Source organism: Drosophila erecta, unplaced genomic scaffold (assembly GCF_003286155.1).
Source record: "Drosophila erecta strain 14021-0224.00,06,07 unplaced genomic scaffold, DereRS2 tig00000000-arrow-pilon, whole genome shotgun sequence".
Lineage (NCBI taxonomy): Eukaryota > Metazoa > Arthropoda > Insecta > Diptera > Drosophilidae > Drosophila > Drosophila erecta.
The window spans coordinates 25,114,682-25,132,589 of record NW_020825194.1 but is presented as its reverse complement, the minus strand read 5'-3'; the positions used below and the strand labels follow the sequence as shown (position 1 = coordinate 25,132,589).

The following is a 17,908-nucleotide window of genomic DNA, read 5'->3' as shown; positions in this document are numbered from 1 at the left end:
CTGGGACAGTTTAATTAATACATTTTATAAATCACAGGCGGGCCATCTTCAGCCACGATAAGGGAGCGGACTTACTTGGAGCCCCAGCCGCATAAAGACACATACAAATTTGCATGCCGGACATCGCCGGACATTTGCTAAATGACCACAACACTTAGGGCGAGATTTATTTGCTCTGGCTGACTGGGGTTTCATTGTAGCCAAGTTGGTGTTTACTTTTGAGCCAGCGCACACAGAAATAGAGATATAATTGAAAGGGGTCTGCGCTCGAATTTTACACACTTCATTTAGCCGCTGGCCATTGCCTCATCCCGGCAACGACCTTCCGGATTGCAAATTGTGGGCGTTGATTAGTTTGCTGGGCTAAAAAATCAGCCCAACTGGGAAGCATAAAGTGTGCCCTGACAAAAGTTATGAGGGGAAAGAGTTATTTGCAATAAATTTAAGTGCTGGCTGGCCCGCTGCAAAAAGCCAGCACTGGAAGTTACAGTTTCTAATTTATGACAAATGCACATGCCCGTCTTGAAGTTTTTGGCCTGGCCAGAAACTGAGCTGAAATCCGAAACTGGACTGGACCGAGCTCAGGTCCCGCCCACCTCCATTTGTGTATCGTCACTCGAGGAAACTTATTGGGCGATGGGTTTTGCGGTTTCGCAATGCGGCAACTCGATTTCCAATTACTAAATTTGCATGCTCGAGTGTTGCGTAAAACGTGGGTTATAGTTTCTAAAATTTTGCGGCCATTTGCTATGATAAATGGCACAGCAAGCGGTGCCTCAGAATGGAATGCCAAGTTAAAATTTGAAACTCAAATCTGCGGAGTAGGAAAGGAACCACTTGAGTTGTCCGACGACATTATTTTGTCTTTATAATTAGTAAAATCTATTAAATCAGTTAGCTGTGGTGACAACCAAATTTTTAAATAATTATAAATATTACTATTTCGGAAATATATATTATTTAATTTGTCCAGTCGTTGAAACGTATTTAAAAGATAGAAAAAGGCGTTTTCGACCTTATAAACCATGAATATTCTTGACCAGGATCACCAATCCGCCTGGTTGCATGGACGGAAACTGTAAGGGTTTCTAGATTCTTTTGCTAGTTTTTCAGAACGTTGCCACGCCCACGGTAGCACACACTTTTACAAAATATATCTTGTGTATATCATTATTTATCTTTATAATTATCTTTATTATTTATCAATACAGCATTATTATTCGAAACATCTGCTATGCACTCGCCATAGCTGAGTAACGGGTATCTGATAGTCGAGGAGCTCGTCCAAAGCGTGCTGCCTTGTTTTTTTCAAAACTTTTAGATAATATTACTTCAGGTCCCTTCCGTCTCTAAAACTCGAAAACTTGAATTATCAGTTACAATCTCAGTCACGCCTCTCGACAAAGTTGGGCACTCTCATCAGTGCCAAGAACTATTTTCAATTACAGGACTAGCTCCTGAAGAAGTGACTTGGGGCAGAAGGAGCTGGCATCCACAATTTAATCACAGCATGTGGTCGGAATATGAAATTTTAGTATCGAAATCGAATAACTCAGCAGCCGAAATGGTAGAAGTCAGCAATTATCTAAAAAGCGAGCAGCGGCGACATCCTGCGAAAGGATAATAGTGCTGAGGCCAGCAATTTGCACGGACCAATTTGGAATGTGTCCCGCTGCTGGCATATTTACACAGAAACATTTCCAAACATGGCAGAAAGAAGAGCAGGCCATAAATCACTCCGCTGGGCACAAAGGCCACATTCCAAAAGGATGTGAATTATATACAAATGATTTGACATGGCCAGCAAATCGGGGGTGGCATAGACAAAATATACATATATTTCAGTAGCCGCGGAGACGATGCCAAAGTTCAAGATAAACGCGCCTGACAGATACGAAAATCTGGGTGCGCCAAGAAGCTTAGAAATCTCTTTTCTTTTAAAATTACTACTGGCAGAGGTCCTTGGCGAAGCTAGGTGTTTATTTCTAAATACCATTTCTAAATTTAATCTGGATAATGCCTAAAGCTGGAACATTTTTTCATTTATATACATTGTCTTTTAAATTGAAGTTAACAATAAAAACACATGTTGTATTGGCAAATGTTATTGATTAGGATTGAAAGGTACCGTGAATATTTTATGAAGAGTTAATAGCTAAAAAAGTCTAAAATTTAAATGCGATTTCTTCTCATTGAGATTGATTTAACCAGCGCTCCAACTTATTTAGCCATATTCGATGCGATTCAGCCTTAATTACCATTAACATTCTGGGCTGGCCAGCATCTGAATTTCCGATTCGGCAAGAAACAAGCTTTCTTTGTGCGCATTTTAATTGCATCGCAGACTCCTGGGTAATGAAATGCTTTTTAAATTATGTCATTAACATTGCAGTCTGTGCCGTCTAGGACTGGTTTATCTCGTTCAAAGCCTGGGCTCTGGATAATTATGGCATATTTTTATTGGCTGGCCATCGAATCGGAATTAGATGCTTGTAAATAGCTCACAACAATTATTTCATTAGGTTCTGCGCCTGCCGGCCAAGTGCAGCCCCAGTTCTGGAGCCCCAGGATGATAAACTGCTGGAATGGAAGGACGTGGCCATACTGGCCCTATTATAAATGACTGGATGTGAACCGCCTGTCATGTTTTATCTTTATTCCCGTGCATTTTCGGCGGCAGGCGGCAGGCGGCGTGTCTGCACATTTTCCGATTCATATTTTTTCGGCAGCCAGCTCGATGACGATAATGGCGCTTGCAGGCCCACTGACGTTTCTAACAAAGTGACTCGCATTAAGGATAATAGAGGCAACTAAAAGCAAGCCACCACAACATGAAACAAAGCAGCCAGATCCGAGCGGAATCGGAGGATGAGCCTGCGATGACTGCCAGCGATTTGCGCATCATTATCCCTGCGAGGAGGGGAGGACTTTCGGCAAAGGTCCCTGGCCCCAAGATGTCCATCATCAGCCAAAAAGAAGAGCTGCAATGCCTTTTGGCCGCATGTCCTGGCACTTCCTGCCTCTGACGGTTTCGTCGTCATCCAGCACGGAAAGAAATGGTACAAACCCCATCTGTTTTACCTTTTGTACGATATTTTCTAGATAAAGAACTAGTTATTTTCGCTATTTTGTGAGTATTTTAGCCGAGCGACAATGGAATTGAAATAATTTTAGAATTCCCCTAGTAAATGGTTTAAAAGCCGTGATTTATGATCCTGATTCTTGCAGTGTGACGTTCATGGAATGATTTATCGTTGCCCAGAGGTCTCAAGTGTAGCACCCCCAAAAGCCCAAGAATGTCCTGCAATTGACAATTGTCCATTGTGTTTAAGGAGAAGACCCCGCCCTCCTCTGGCCACTTTCAACCTCCACTGACTAAACCTGGGCACGCCGAGAAACTAAGAAAATATTTATTAAGCGAATTAAAGTCGCGTCTCACAAATTGCCGGCAAAGCCCCCGATACAAATGACTGGAGATTTCTCATGGCGAAACATTTGATGCAGGTCATTTCGACACCGAAACGCTTGCCCCATGACTCGGCAGCTTCCACTAACGAATTATGCGCTCTAGCGCCTCATGTTCTCCGGCCAAATCTTCTGTCATCATTAGTCAAAGCTTTAAGCCGATTTAATCAATAGCAATTGCCAGCCGAAGTAGGGAAGCTCTCCTGGCTGGAGTGTTAACACAAACCGAGTTGCGTGTCCTGCAGGGCTGGCCCAAAATTATGAAAATTAAATAGAGCCTCACGTGCCACATGCCAGACTTTTCCCCGAGTGGCCAGCTGGTCCTGTCGCTGCAAATTTTGGCCAACATATTGCAGAAATGGAATTCAAAAGGGCGGTCGACACTGCCACTCATTAAACAATTACCGCTTGCTCCTCCTTACATGTTTCATTTTATTCTGCGTTTTTGTTTGCCGCTGCAGTTGCGGTCTTAAATCACACCACTTTTCGATGGGATAATAAGAACACTTTGGATTGGCCATTATGTATTCTCTCAAGACTCCTTTGCACGGACAAGCTGGGTGAAAGTAACTTCGGCAAAGCAGGACATAATGCATTACCGAAAACCATTTAAGTGATACGTTTTTGAAGAATAACCCAACCATAAGCCATTCAATGTATTCTATGTGTGGTGGTGTTGCTACTAAAACGATTTTAAAATTTTGAAATGTTTCTTAAACGTATTTTCCATAATTGTGACTCAGACGATAAAGCAATTATTTTACAAATATGTTTATGATTGTGTAAATTGCACGACTTCGTTGTATTTTGTATGTTCATCAACCTTAACTTTGCCAAGGAAATGAATCTCTATATATACTTTCGGGGTTTTCACTTGCGAACATGAATGTATAAGCGTGTTAATGAGCGTTTAATGTGCCGCAGAAATATAAATTAAAGCGAGTAATAAACATACGCCATTCGACAAATTTCGTTCACTTCCCCAAAGCAGCTGTGTACATATTTGCCAAGTCGAAACAACATTCTTAGCCAGCGACCAAGTGAGTCCACCAAGACGTTATTGCGATCAGTTAACGTCTGAACGCCGATTTATCCGAATATACTTGACGATTCAATTATCTAGCCATGGCTAATCGCAATCTGGTTAAAGTGCTATTATTGGTGGCATTGCTCGGCTTGAGTCTCATGCCACTTTGTCAGGCGCATCCAAAACGTGGTCGCAAGCGAGCCTTTGGTATGTGATTAAGTTGACAGACGGTAATGTAGATTTTCTGAAACATTTGCTAAGTGGCCATAACTGGACTGTATGAAGTCAAGTCAAGCGGAAATCATTGCTGTTACATATTACCTAATACCTATAATATTGCATTTAATTGATTTACATAGATTCCTAAATTTGCCACATTTTTCTATTCAACTCGCCGTAGGAGTGGGTCTCTTGGGTGGAGCTCTGGCTGGCGCTGTCATAGGCAATGTTGTGGCCAAGTCCCGTCAGGCACCCGCTGCAGCTCCTGCTGCTCCGGTAGCCGTAGTGCATCACCACTATCCAGCTGCTCCAGCAGCCCCTGCTCCGGCATCCCAGCCAGCTCCCCAAAAGATGACTGTCATCGAAACCGGCACACCCGCCGCCAACGGATGCTACACGCAAACTATTCGCGAACCCGATTCCAGCAATCCAAAGTCCTACACGGAGACGCAGCACCTGATATGTCCCACGCTGCAGCAGGCCAGCCAGCCTGTACCAGCAATCGCTCCAAGTGTTGCCCAGGTTCCCGTGATGCCGCAGCCCTCGCCAGTTTTCCCAGCTCCAGCTCCAGCTCCTCCTGTTGCTCCAGCTGCCCCTGTGGTTGCTGTTGCTCCAGCTGCTCCCGCTGCTCCAGCTGCTCCAGCTGCTGCTGCTGTTCCTGCTGCTCCCGGCGGCCCTGTAGCGGTTCAGCCTGCTGTCCCCGTGGTCGTCCATCCTGCTGCAGTTCCAGTGGCTGCCCCGGGTCCGGCTCCGATTGCTCCCGCAGTTCAGCACAATCCTGGTCAGCCGCAGGTCATCCTGCTCTCAAAGAAAACCGTGTACTATCCCAAAAAGCGATCATCTGCGCCCACACTCAATATTCCGCAGGTTCTGCTAGCCATGCTGGTAATTTTCTACTCTATCAAGGCTTTTACATTTTAAATCCTAAAATGGTTCTAGAAATTAATAAATTTTAAATCCCAAAACCCTTTTTATTGACGGTCTTTTTTGCACCTAATACAACTTTTTAAATGTTAGGGAAACGATTGTCTTCGTAATAGAGTGGTAATCTATTTAAAAGATTTATATTTCTTAGGCATTAGATCAGGTCATTAGATCATTAAATAACTACGTAGGTATTTTTTGAGTGTTGACAGTAAGAGTGCATCCCAAAATCCTGTATACTATTATATTTAAATTATATCGCATAAATGATATAATATAAATCATAAATACCAAAACGGTATTCCAGAATATTAATAGGAATACAGGAACTTTTGCAATATGATATAACATATGTAGAGTTTTTCATGGACTGCGTTTCAAAAGTATGACCAATATTACAACAATCAAAATACTCAAATTGCAGAACTGTGTTTTCACTCGAAAATCGTTTTTACGCTTTATCTACGTGAAGCGCCATCTACCGAGTGGTAGCAGAACGTACGCTGTACACGTTGTTCATATTTTAACATTTTTTGACGCCATGTAAACTTACGATACTTTAAGCTAGCCGGCAATAATAGGTGGCGCTTCGAGTTTCCAACATGAGACATAGAGTCTATATTTAAATCTATTTAAATCCATTTAGAACTATTTAATCTATTAAAAATACGTAAATATAAAATAAAATACCTATCATAAAATGAACATTGTACCAAAGTAACCATTGCAATTTTCTGACATTTGTGTTACTTTTTATATTCAAAAATGTTTGCTACATCTCGAAATAACTTCACCGAAGGTCCACTTTGCCACTCCACTCCGAGATCCGAGAAAGGCGAGTCCCAACTTGATTCCAGATGTGTTGCGAAGCTGCCCGTGAGTATCTATGGATCATATATATCACGGATCGTCGGGAGACATTTAATCGAGTGCTGCGCCGTATTCGCAGGATTCTGACCCCCTTGAAGATAAATTCTTGGAGATTATAAGCACTCAGGCGCTTTGTGGCACCGTGGATGGGTGGGTAATCGGGTCTGGTTGAAGGTCAGTGACAGAATGCCCAGGGTCTGGATTAACCCATTCTTGAGGCTGTGGTTGACAATAGTGCTATGTGATAGGTACAATCCTTTGGAGGTGACTTCTGCGACCTCGCACGGTGGTCGGGATTGCGGGGAGGGAAGTGCCGGAGCTGGAGCGTCTCATTTTGGATAGCAATTACCTGACCAATCTGTGGCCCTTCAGACAAGTGGAGCGGCGCTTTCCCCGACTTCAGAAACACAAGGATATGGAGAACGTCGATTCATTGCGGGGCTTACAGTTTCTTCCTCTAACGGAGCTGAACCTGCAGAACAATCCTTTGCCCGCCGTTTACGAAAAGGAAGTGCGAGATATTTGGCCAAGTTTACAACTGACTCCTGACCCGGAAATGATGTGATTAGTAGTAAGAGTTTTGCAACATACCGACATTAATAGAAGGATTCTGAGGCTAAACGAAGTCGATTTTATCCGAGCTGTTTCATGTATAATGGAGCTCAAGCAATTCCCCTTGAGTTCAAAGATCTCTGTATGGGTTTAAGATTTTGACTTGCTTATATGTTGTGATTTCGGTGAATTCATCTGTTGCCCTAGCATAAATTGGATCGTTTAACTAGTGTGGATATAAATACATTGCCACATGTTGAATACAAGTTAATCCACGACAAATAAGATTCAAACAGCATTCCCTTTTGACATGTGGGGACTTTTGCAAAAACATTTTAATGGAAAAAGCGCGTACAAATATGAAGAGAGCCCTACGGGGTCTTCGCATTTTCACACACTTGAGCGCCAGTTTCTTAGGCCACTTCAATTACGTAATTTGCCTGTTAACCCAAATGTAATGTCCTCACTCAAAACCAAGAAAAGTTTCCTTTTTCGGCGACTTTTTGGCATAGAACTTTGTACTTGTTACTTTTCACTTTGTGTTTTATCCATGGCCGAAGCGAAAAGCTCAAAAGGTGAAACGCTTGCCACGACCGTTGCCGTGCAGTTGTTGTCGTTATTTTGTTTCCCGAGTGCAAAATGAGTTACAAATTATTAAAAGAGACGTGGACACAACGCCTACGCACTGGCAGCAATTTCCCACGCCGACCGCAGACCGAGATGCACTGAGAGAAAAAGCTTGAATCAAATTCGCATTTCAAAAACTCTGTAACATGAGATTTCTGAGCTTATACAGGATTTTTAACGGATAATGGCACGCAGCTTGTACGTGTGTCAGAAATTGATCAAATTTATCCTACAAATAATAGTTTCTGTGCAAGGCTAAGAGCGAGAATGAGAATGGAAAAAGTAATGGAAACAAGAAGTGGTTGCAGCGGTGCGGTGTTGGCCCAAACGGAAGTTGCTGCTGATGGCCGGGCTTTGGCTTTGGCCAACTTCAAGATGCTGCTCCCAGGGCATGGGCCACTCGCTTTTCACTTTCTTGGCACTTTATTTTAATTTCTGAGGCGTTCCGAAGTTTCCTCTCCGCGTTTTTTCCAACACTTCCACGCTGCCCGTAGTTAGTTGGGACTAAGTAGAAATTACTTCAACTTGCGGCTTGGCCGCTCACTTTTTCAGGTCAGCCAGGGAAGAATCTCTCACTCGCATCCTAATGTAAAATTATATCAAAGGGTTTCAATCGGAAACTATTTTATAATCTAATGTCGTGTTCAAACAATATCTTCGTCAAAGACTCTTACTTATACGCTTTTTGGAAAATGACTTTTCAGTAAACCAGTTAAACAATCAATTTGGAAAGCTTTATTTAAAAGGTACATTAAATGTACTTATATAAGGACAGTTTGCTTTAAGTGAATTTAAGGCACTCTGCCTCCATATTGGTATTGACTCGTTTCTCAATAAGTCTAGTCGCCTCTTTGTATTCCTTGGCATCCTTGAGATCTTCATTGAAGTCTAGAAATTTTTGAATGGTAGCTTGCAGATTCTCAAGCTTGCGTTGAGTTTCATTTTGTAGGCTCTGAATAAAGGAGAGAAATCATAGGTCGAGTTAAGCTAAGTCAAATCTTAAATACAATATTTGTTAAAAAAAAATGAACGAAAATAATTGCATTGCATCATTTTTTAGGCTTTTAATTTAATTACTTACCTGAAAGCCCCACATATTTTGCAAGTGCTCTAATTTCTTGTGGACCACTTCTCCGTTAAGATTACTTTTAAATAGTCGCGTATCTTCATACTTGATCTGCTGCCTATGAAACTTATTGCTCTGATTCAAGGAGATAAATAAATTTAACAACTTCCTAAGGTCTCGTTTACGCGGGTCTTCCATATTAATTTAAGTTATTACAAATATTCTATGTGCTATAATTTTTTTACTGAATGATGTCATAAGCTTGGGTTGCTAGAATGTGGGATTGTTTGCACTTCTAAAAACAGGTAAGTTTTGATATGGAAAAAAAACTCCTAAGAAATCTATAAAATTTGAATTGGCTCGTGTGGAAAGACGTTTTCTGAAAAATAAATTTTTAGCTTAACAACAAAATGACACAAACAAATATTGTTGTTATGCAGGCAGTCATATGCTAAATGGTGTAATAGGTATATGATGCCTACAAAAATGAGGAAAATAATTGTAGCTTACCTTTGAAATACAAGAATGGCACTCAACATTCCACAACGTTACTACTCGTATTCAACAAACTTTGCTTTTATGTGGAATGTATTGATTTAAAGCTTTCTCCTCGCATTCTTTGAAAGCCCCATAAAAACGGCGAAATCGGGAAATAGCTGAATGCAGAGTGTGGAGTGTGGAGTGCGGAGTGCATAAATACAATTTATGTACGCAAGTTTTATATTTTCCCCTTCCGTTCCTTGTTCCTTTTCCCGATCATCCGTTCCTGGTTTTGGGGACGACAACTGGGGGCGTGGCGCGAGCCATAAAGCTAACAAATTGCTGACACAACATATGAATGACAATATATCAGTGGCGGAACCAGCCAGCTGAGTGGCTGCTGCTGAATAACGTATGATTTACGAATAGAAAACTCAATGTAAATGATGCTCACTAAAACGTAACCCCTGAATAAACAATCGCTTTTAAATGCCCAGCTCACCTTTGGCGAAATTAGTTTGCGTACTTTAGGCACTTCAGTATTCATCAACCACTTAGCACCGCCACCTTTATAAGCATAAATTATCTCTTCATTTTGAAGAGCTCACTCAATTGAGATGCAACAGAAAACGCCAGGCGGGCAAACTTAAAGCTTAAATAAACACAAGCAGGAAAATACATTCATATACGCAAGAGAATTGGGTCAAGCGGAAAAAATCATTTCCGTTTTAGCCAACCGAAAAGGGTGCCCAAAACAGATGGCACAAAATTATGCACCTTTTTATTGAGTTTTTTGGCCACCGCAACCATTCAGAAGATATATGTTCTTCTTGCTTTAAGGAACATTTTCCCAGGATCAGGGAAAGCATCTTGGCCAAAACCGCTTCGACGACCCAGCAAGCTTTTCAATTAATCAAATTGACACTTGTAACTTCGACAGATCGTGGCCATCTTAATATTTCTGGCAATGAAATGGTATTTGTCATTTGACAGCCGTTCCTCGTGTAGGCACATTTCCAAGGAATGGGAACTCGGTGTTATATACGGCGTTATATACCTTCCAAGTTGGTAAGAAGGCTGGGTCAAGCACATATAGCGCTTTCGATTGGCCCTTTTGGCCGCCGGACTTCTGACAGACAAATGTTGTTCAATATGCGACGTTTGGCTTTGTGGCCTACGGAAACAAAAAACAGGAAGTGCCTGTGGCATTGTGGGTGTGATATTTTGGTTCGGCGATTGTTCCATGTGTGTTGGGCTGCAGTTGACAGGTGGGTTTCCCCTCCTTGCGGAGCTCCAGTAGGTTCTTCATTACCTGAAGCTATTACATCGGTAACTAAGAAAAAGACTTCAAGATCTGCTACCTGTACACCTACATGTAATTGGATGTTCTCCTTAATCATCCTTATATTACTTTTAAGTTATTGTCAGGTTTTATTTAAAAGCGTATTCTATTAGATTAATAGAAATAGTATCAAAAAAACAAAATCTGAGACCAGCAACTATAATAGCAATCGACTGGCCATCTGGCCAAATAATAATCAAGAACGATTACACTGATTGTCAGGAGCACTCTTAAGAGCCGTAAAAGTTTGTGGATACTAAGCCCACTAACAAATTTGTAATTGATGGCAAGGAACTTGTGTGGAGCTTGCAAGCAAAATAAATGCAGCTTAGCATAGAAAGTAACCAGCTATTTAAGCAGCAACGATATTCACACACTAAATTGATAAGCATTCCACTGATTTTCGATTGAATGGGAACTGGGCCTACGATTCAATTTGTTCAGCTTTAATCTGCTCCTCATTCATCAGAAGTTGGAAAAATCAAACGAATTTGCTTTCCTACTCACACAAAAGTACAAAAGTTCGGATGAGAAGTGCAAACACTGCCATAATCAGCCTTCAGGCATTAAGTACTAAAGCGTATACGTAATACGCCAGTCGATTTGAGCTTATAGCTCGGATTGCCAAGGAAATGATGGCCTGCTTCGTGGGAGGAAGTAAGGTAAACAATTTACACCTAGCTCTTAAAATAGACACTGTCGATGTGGAAATACATGGAATTGCGCATTAATGACGAAACACAAAAAAGTTGCTGCCTTTTGAAGATCGAAAACAATTTAAATGAGGCCTTAACTAATTACTTCGAACAGATTTCACAAGACAGGGAAAACATCACCTTTTTTATACCTTTGCATGTGACACTCGCCCGTCTGTCCGCCTAGCAACTGAAAATGAGTGCCATAAGCTTACACCCATGTGTGTGTGCCGCCGGAAGTCCTTGGAAAAAAGGCAGCAAAGCATTAAACCGTTAGCTAGATTGAGCCCAGCAGCTGCTGGCGACACCTTGCAACAGTTGCCTGAGGAAAAAACCGCACTGGTAATGCCATCATCCGCCTCTGCGCAGAAAGAAAATTCGGAAAATCGTGTCTGGCGACGATAAGTGGAAGTGAATATAGGAAATGTATAATGGTTCATCCTCTGACTCATCTTTTGCATGTAAAGATAGAGAAAACCAAATATTTGACACATAAAATTAAATCAAGGCTCCCAAAAAATGCTACGAAGATAATGCGTGAAATCAAAGCGGTTGATTCCCGTTGCAAAGGCTGCAAAGGAAGCCTTGCAAAGGAACCCCGCCTTGAAGCAGCCCGCTTTGTCGCTCAGTGCATGGTTCGCGTCACCGCTTTGCATACATATGCATTGTGGTTAAGCAATTTGCAGCAAACGAAATGAAAGTGCTAAGCGCATTGGCCGTCAGTTTTGCCTTACCTTCCCGTGCCGCTGTGTGAGTGCGGCAGGTGCGATACGGTAAAGCTGTCATGCAGCTGGATCTGTGCCTGTGTGCGTGCGACCCATGGCACGTATTTTTTCTGCAACTCGAGCTCTGCGGCTTGCGCTAAATTTCATAATTTTTGCGAGCGTCTGGTGCCGCCGGTGCCGGTGCTTGTCTGGTGTCTCCCAGTCACGTGTCATTCGTATCGCGCCGTAAACAAACCCAGCTTGCGTTTCCCGCGGCTCTCCGCCCACTCCGTTGGCATGGAGCGTCGCTTGTTATCCCGACAGTCCCGATCCCGATCCCAATCCCGCTCCCTTCCCGCTCCCAATCCCACTCCCTTCCCTCTCCAGCTCCCGCCGCCTCATTCGATTTATTTTTATGGGGCTGCCTGTGCACTTCTGCACTGGGGATACTTTTTGCGGAGCTCGGCTCAACCCCCTCACTTGTTCACTGAAAATACTTTCTCATGCGTAAAATGCTTCACAAGCGGAGCAGACGCAGACGTTGGCGCATTGAAATGAGGGTGGAGTTGGATACACGTCTGCCCCGCAAAGGTTATCAACTTTAGGCATTACATGGGCTCCGAAAAATACTGGCTCCACTTTTTCTAGGATTCTCTTCATTAAAGATAATTGGACAACATTGCATTTTAATATACAATAATTTCGATGAAATTTAGCCAAAAACGAGACAGAATGCTATAGTCGAGTTCCCCGACCATCAGATACCCATTACTCAGCTAGTGGAGGTGCAAACGAGAAATTCGGTAGAAATTGGGGAAAAGGTAATAAAAGGAAAAACTTTAAAATATTTCAAAAGTGTGGGCGTGTGAGTTTTGTGCGGCTTGTGGGCGTGGCGTCTATGTATCTGGAAGCTGCATGCTTAATCTCAACATTCTAGCTTTTCTAGTTCCTGAGATCGAGGCGTTCATACGGACAGATGGACATGGCCAGATCGACTCGGCTATTGATCCTGATCAAGAATATATATACTTTATATGGTCGGAAACGCCTCCCTCTACCCGTTACTTACTTGCCCCCGAATCTAGTATACCCTTTTACATTACGAGTAACGGGAATAACTATTTAATATTTAATATTTTATATTTGGTAGATACTAACTGAAATATGGTTGTCGTGAAATTTGGAGGTGGTCAGGTCAAGGCGGCTAATAAATATATAACAAAACTTAAAGCTAGGCAGCTCGCATCCCAACCTTAGAGATGCCCAAAACCAATTATTTACACTTGAGTTAATTGGGTATAACGGCCAGGAAAGGCTCATTCAATTAAATATGCAATCGAAATACAGCGCAAGAATTGAAAACAAAGACCAATGGCCGGGCCAATATAAATTGGGTAAATATTCAGCGAAAAAACTGCAAACACAATCGAAACTTTACCGCAGCTGAAATATTTAAATGGCCGAAAGAAGGCGAAAAAACATGCATAATATAAACAAGATAAAGTTGCATCCGCCAGTTATGAACAATAATTAAAAGGATCCCTTGGTCGGCGCCCATAACGAATCGACTGTGAGTATGGCCTCTTTGGGTAATCACTCCCCTTGGATGGGTAATTACGGTCGGAATTCATTAACCCATCACCCGGTGGTTCCCGATAAGGCTGCTGAACTGTTGTTCACAGCTCCGAAAAGAATTTAATTCAGTGGACTTATCATTTTGCACAGCAGAAGTGCAAGTAAAAGACCGATTGAACTGCTTCACTTACCAAGCTAGAAATTCGTCGTCTTAAACGGAAAGGTTGAACATCAAACACTTGTTTGGAAAAACCTAGAGATGTATGATTGTTTCAAGAACAACACTCTCGGAACACGCGTGTCTCAAAGTATCTCAGAGGTGGAGAGATGAAAATGGCTAATGTGTCGACCACAAAATACCTGGATCTCTTAAATCCAATCAGACCCTCGTCTACCTCATTAAAAAGGCACAATTTTGCTGTCAGCTTATTTCGTACAGCAACTTTATTTGTTTCTGCAACTTGGATACATTCCTTTTCAAATATGATACCCGGTAAAAAAGCTGTACACTCGAATAGGGCATTTCGAAGGAAGCCGCTGGAAGCCAGTTAAAGAATTTTCAAATGCTGGGCCAACAAAGAGAAATGGAAAGCCGTTGAATATGCAGCAGGAACCGACCCATTCGGACCAAAAAAGGCCAGAAGCTGGCCCAGAGCGCAGAGGCTGGCTAACAAATGTTCGGATGGACAATGTGCTGGGCGGGCCAAGAGTTTATCGCTGCCCAGTCTTATGTTAACACTGGCCACAACAAGACCAAGGCCTCTACCAATGGCTGTAGCAATGGCAATGGCGAAGAGGCAGCAGCTGCTCGACTCTGTTTCGGGAACTTTTTGCTTAGCTCCAAATGTGCCACAAATACGGGGCAGGAGCCAACTCCCTCGCCACGCCTGATAAGTAAATGAATGTTGCATACTTTGGGGCGCGGGCGCAGCTTCCAGGATTTTCAATCATCAAGTAGAGAGAGCCAGCCATGAGGGTGTTATTAATGTTGCGTTATCAGCAGGCCGTCCCTTCTATGCCGTAAAATTCATCGTTCTTGCCATGCACTCTGAAAATACTACCACAGTTTGCAGAAAGCGTTTTACAAACAAATTATGCGCACTTTTATAGGTGGAAGGGTATAAAACTCGGCAATGATGAAGAGGTGCTTTTAGCGCTAAGACTACTTTACTCACAATTAATCAGGGAATATAGTATATGTACTCCAGTATCGATATGCGTGTGACTTTCCCAGGAATTTGCTGTCCTTTTTGCCAGTGCCTCCACCGCAAAATGCACAGCCGGAGCAGCAAGAGCCAACAAGCAACAACCGGCGACCGACAACCAACACGCAGCAGCTGGAGCAGCTGGAGCGGCTGGAGGAGCTGGAGGAGGTTCGACCATGAGAATGCAGATTCCCGCTGCTGCTCCATGTTGGCTGCATAAAAACGCAGGAATTAGCATAATTTCAGGCACTCGGGCTGCGATGGCGCAACACTTGCGACCGCAGATAAGGCGCAAAATGAACGCAGGACGTCTTTTGTGCATGTGTTTGTGGGTGCGAGTTTGTGGCAGCTGGGTGTGTGCGTGTGTAAGTGCGGCATCCACATACACGCGTGTGGGGCGCGCTGTTCATCGCTTGTTATTTCGGGAGAGTTGTGCAATAGCTGCGGCATATGTGGACACCAGACCAGCAGACGAAGATATTAGATGCTCTACCAACAGAAATCGTTCGGTGGCAATTCAAAAAATAGGCACACCTTTGATTCATATTAAATATAAGCGCTTCAACCTATTTAAATTACAGTGTATTTAAATTCCGACTAGTTAAGCTTTGTTTTCGTCACAAAGTTACCCTGCCAGGCCGGCAAACCCTCCTATTGTACCAGCGAACACACTGCGGCATACGATTTCCATAAATGCACAACATCGCGATTTTCTTGGCCAAGGATCTTGGCAAAAAAAGTGGCCTGCGGCTGAGTGCGATTTTCGAAAGGGTTTTCCAGTGGGAACAGTTTAGGAGCAAGTTGCCTCGTTAAGAATGAAAAGTTTCCATTGGCTTAAATGTTTATTACCGATAGTTGGAGCACAAAAATCCCCAAAGCTAGTGCAAGTGCAGCATCTCGTTGAAGGCCAGCCGCAAGGTCTCTTTGAGTCCCATGCCACACAGCACGTGGTAAATGGGCCTCATGTTTCCGGGGCTTAGATCGAATTTCACGGAGCATGATCTCGGATTGTGGAGATGGCGGTGCCTCTGCCCTAGGTAATGCTGGAAATACAGTTGAGCCCGTCCCCAGTGGCGTTGATCTGTGAACAACCTGCTTTCGTGGAGCTCCCCACAGTCCACATCTATCTCATCATTACATGTGGGAAACTCAAACCAGTTCTCTATCATCGGCCAGCGGATATCGCTGCGCAGTTCCCGTCTCATCCCGAAGTCCGACGGCAACAGGTAACCAAGTCTGGACGCAGGTCCTCCAAAGCTCCTTATTCTGTTGCAGAACGCCAGGGTGCGTTGCAGACTCATTTTTCTCAGAAATTTGCTTCGCCTGGACGTTGATGCTCGGGGCCGTTGATCTGCCGCCGTGGGATTTGGCTGGTTTGGGTTGTTGTGACGCGGTCTTCGCACGTGCGGACCATCCCCAATCATGGCGGTTTCCACGACGCGGGACGGACTGGCCCTGCTCCACATTCTGGGAGCACTTGTTGTGGTTTCTTGGCTCATAATCGCAGGCACTTCTGACAATCGAGGTCCGATGGAAACCGATAATTTTGGGAGGACAATTCAACTGTCCACTAAGCTGGCCAACTGAGATTTCCGAACTATTTCCCAACTTTATGTTTACTTTACCACACAATCCGAACTCTACACGTACGTATGAGCAATTAAGCTTAATTCAGTGATCAGTATTCAGTGTATTTGGTATATTGAACGCAATATCAAAACCGCACAGACTTAACTTCAAAGTAAGCATGACTGGCTACGAACATTGCTGCGGGAATTGAGCCAGAATTCCCTGGGCTGCGGCATATGCGAGTTCTAGGATTACTTGCTCATACTGAAGTACACAAAGCACTGATTAAGCGTTTCGGCTGCCATTCTGGCAGGCAGCTCTAATTCGACCCTTCCGGAACTTGATTATGCTGCTCGTCTGCTACTCGAATAACAGGATGAGCAATACATTTGCATGCCGCCTAAATGCTGAGAGCTCGTTCACTTGGTCCCTTACATATCCGGGAATTCCCTGAACTGCGTCAGCGGGAGAGCCAGTGCCTCGCAAGTGCACACTTGGAATGGCTGCCTTCATAATTCAGCGTCGAAAGTGGAAGAGTGGACTGGCGAAATGAATGATGAAATCAGTTCCCCAGATATTCTGCTGGCATCCTATTGCTGCATACAATAAACAATTTGCCTGCTGACTTCCAGCATGAATAGAGCTGTCAGCAGTCCGCAGTCGCGCTGAGCAGCCATTAATAATGGACTGGGCCCAGCTACACGGGGCGTATGGTTAATATTGCTCGGAAAATCTGTGATTGGCCTCGGCCGCGCCGCTTTTGGCACCGTTTACTTCAAGGTGCTTGACACTAATTAAATCCCCTAGTTGGCCAATTTAAGTGCGAGGACAGGATTACTTTTACTTCGCAACTGCATCGTCTCAGTTACCTGAGCATGTTGGCCTAAACCCACTGCTCCTTTATGCCCATGGCAATGCAACTTTTGCCGACCTGCCCAGCTTATAAAGCAAAGGCAGTGTGTGAAAACTTGTAAGGGATTTACAATTACATAGGTTCCCTCCTAAGTCCACGATGAATTTGATAGTTTGACGTTTTCATAGTTCCCCTTTATTTGTCAATAAGTTTTAATGAAATCACTTTGAAGGCCTTAATTTGGTTGCTTTTCCAGGCACTCACAGCTAAAACGGACAGCAGCGCTGAAGGCCGTTTCGTTTTTCCATAGGGCCGCAGCAGGGACCGCAGGGACCGCAGGGTCCGCAAGGACCACAACGAGGTCCACAGGGGCCGCAGCAGGGACCGCAAGGTCCACAACAGGGTCCGCAGCAAGGTCCACAGGATCCACAGGGTCCGCAGCAAGGTCCGCCCGGTGCACAACCCATGGTTTTCAAATAATATTAGACAACTAAAATAAAAGCTATAATACCAAAATTGCTCTTATAGAAATTTACGTACAATGTGCTGAGACTGGCCGGCTTGAAAAAGTGATAAAATTTAGATGTTATTAGGTTGAGGGAAATATGAACACTGATATTTCCTCATATGGAAATCGCATGGGAAAGCAGAACACAGATTCACAGCCATCTAGATTCGAAATGAATAAATGCCAAATTTATTTAAATATTTTTTACAAAACTATGAATTTTAATT

The 17,908-nt window shown here is 43.4% G+C and overlaps 5 protein-coding genes across 5 annotated transcripts; 2 read left to right on the top strand and 3 right to left on the bottom strand.

Annotated features, from left to right (window-relative positions):
• Positions 1–4,451: 4,451 nt before the first annotated feature.
• Positions 4,452–5,632, top strand: LOC6552670 (predicted GPI-anchored protein 58). The gene is made up of 2 exons (XM_001979142.3): positions 4,452–4,699; positions 4,893–5,632. Exons 1-2 carry the CDS (start codon positions 4,591–4,593, stop codon positions 5,630–5,632), a joined length of 849 nt encoding a protein of 282 aa, XP_001979178.1. The 5' UTR covers positions 4,452–4,590.
• Positions 5,633–6,663: 1,031 nt separating this feature from the next.
• Positions 6,664–7,211, top strand: LOC6553286. The gene is given in 2 exon segments (XM_026976114.1): positions 6,664–6,786; positions 6,788–7,211. Coding segments are annotated over 2 exon segments (519 nt in total). The 5' UTR covers positions 6,664–6,691.
• Positions 7,212–8,396: 1,185 nt separating this feature from the next.
• Positions 8,397–9,045, bottom strand: LOC26526269. The gene is made up of 2 exons (XM_015154978.2): positions 8,766–9,045; positions 8,397–8,636 (listed from the first exon to the last, which is right to left on the bottom strand). Exons 1-2 carry the CDS (start codon positions 8,946–8,948, stop codon positions 8,466–8,468), a joined length of 354 nt encoding a protein of 117 aa, XP_015010464.1. The 5' UTR covers positions 8,949–9,045; the 3' UTR covers positions 8,397–8,465.
• A 6,535-nt stretch (positions 9,046–15,580) lies between these two features.
• Positions 15,581–16,340, bottom strand: LOC6553288. The gene has a single exon (XM_001979145.3). It carries the CDS (start codon positions 16,248–16,250, stop codon positions 15,630–15,632), a length of 621 nt encoding a protein of 206 aa, XP_001979181.1. The 5' UTR covers positions 16,251–16,340; the 3' UTR covers positions 15,581–15,629.
• Positions 16,341–17,345: 1,005 nt separating this feature from the next.
• Positions 17,346–17,806, bottom strand: LOC26526667 (male-specific sperm protein Mst84Dd). Its single transcript, XM_026980526.1, has 2 exons — positions 17,714–17,806; positions 17,346–17,663 (listed from the first exon to the last, which is right to left on the bottom strand). The coding sequence occupies exon 2, from the start codon at positions 17,638–17,640 to the stop codon at positions 17,440–17,442; it is 201 nt and encodes a 66-aa protein (XP_026836327.1). The 5' UTR covers positions 17,641–17,663; positions 17,714–17,806; the 3' UTR covers positions 17,346–17,439.
• Positions 17,807–17,908: the final 102 nt, after the last annotated feature.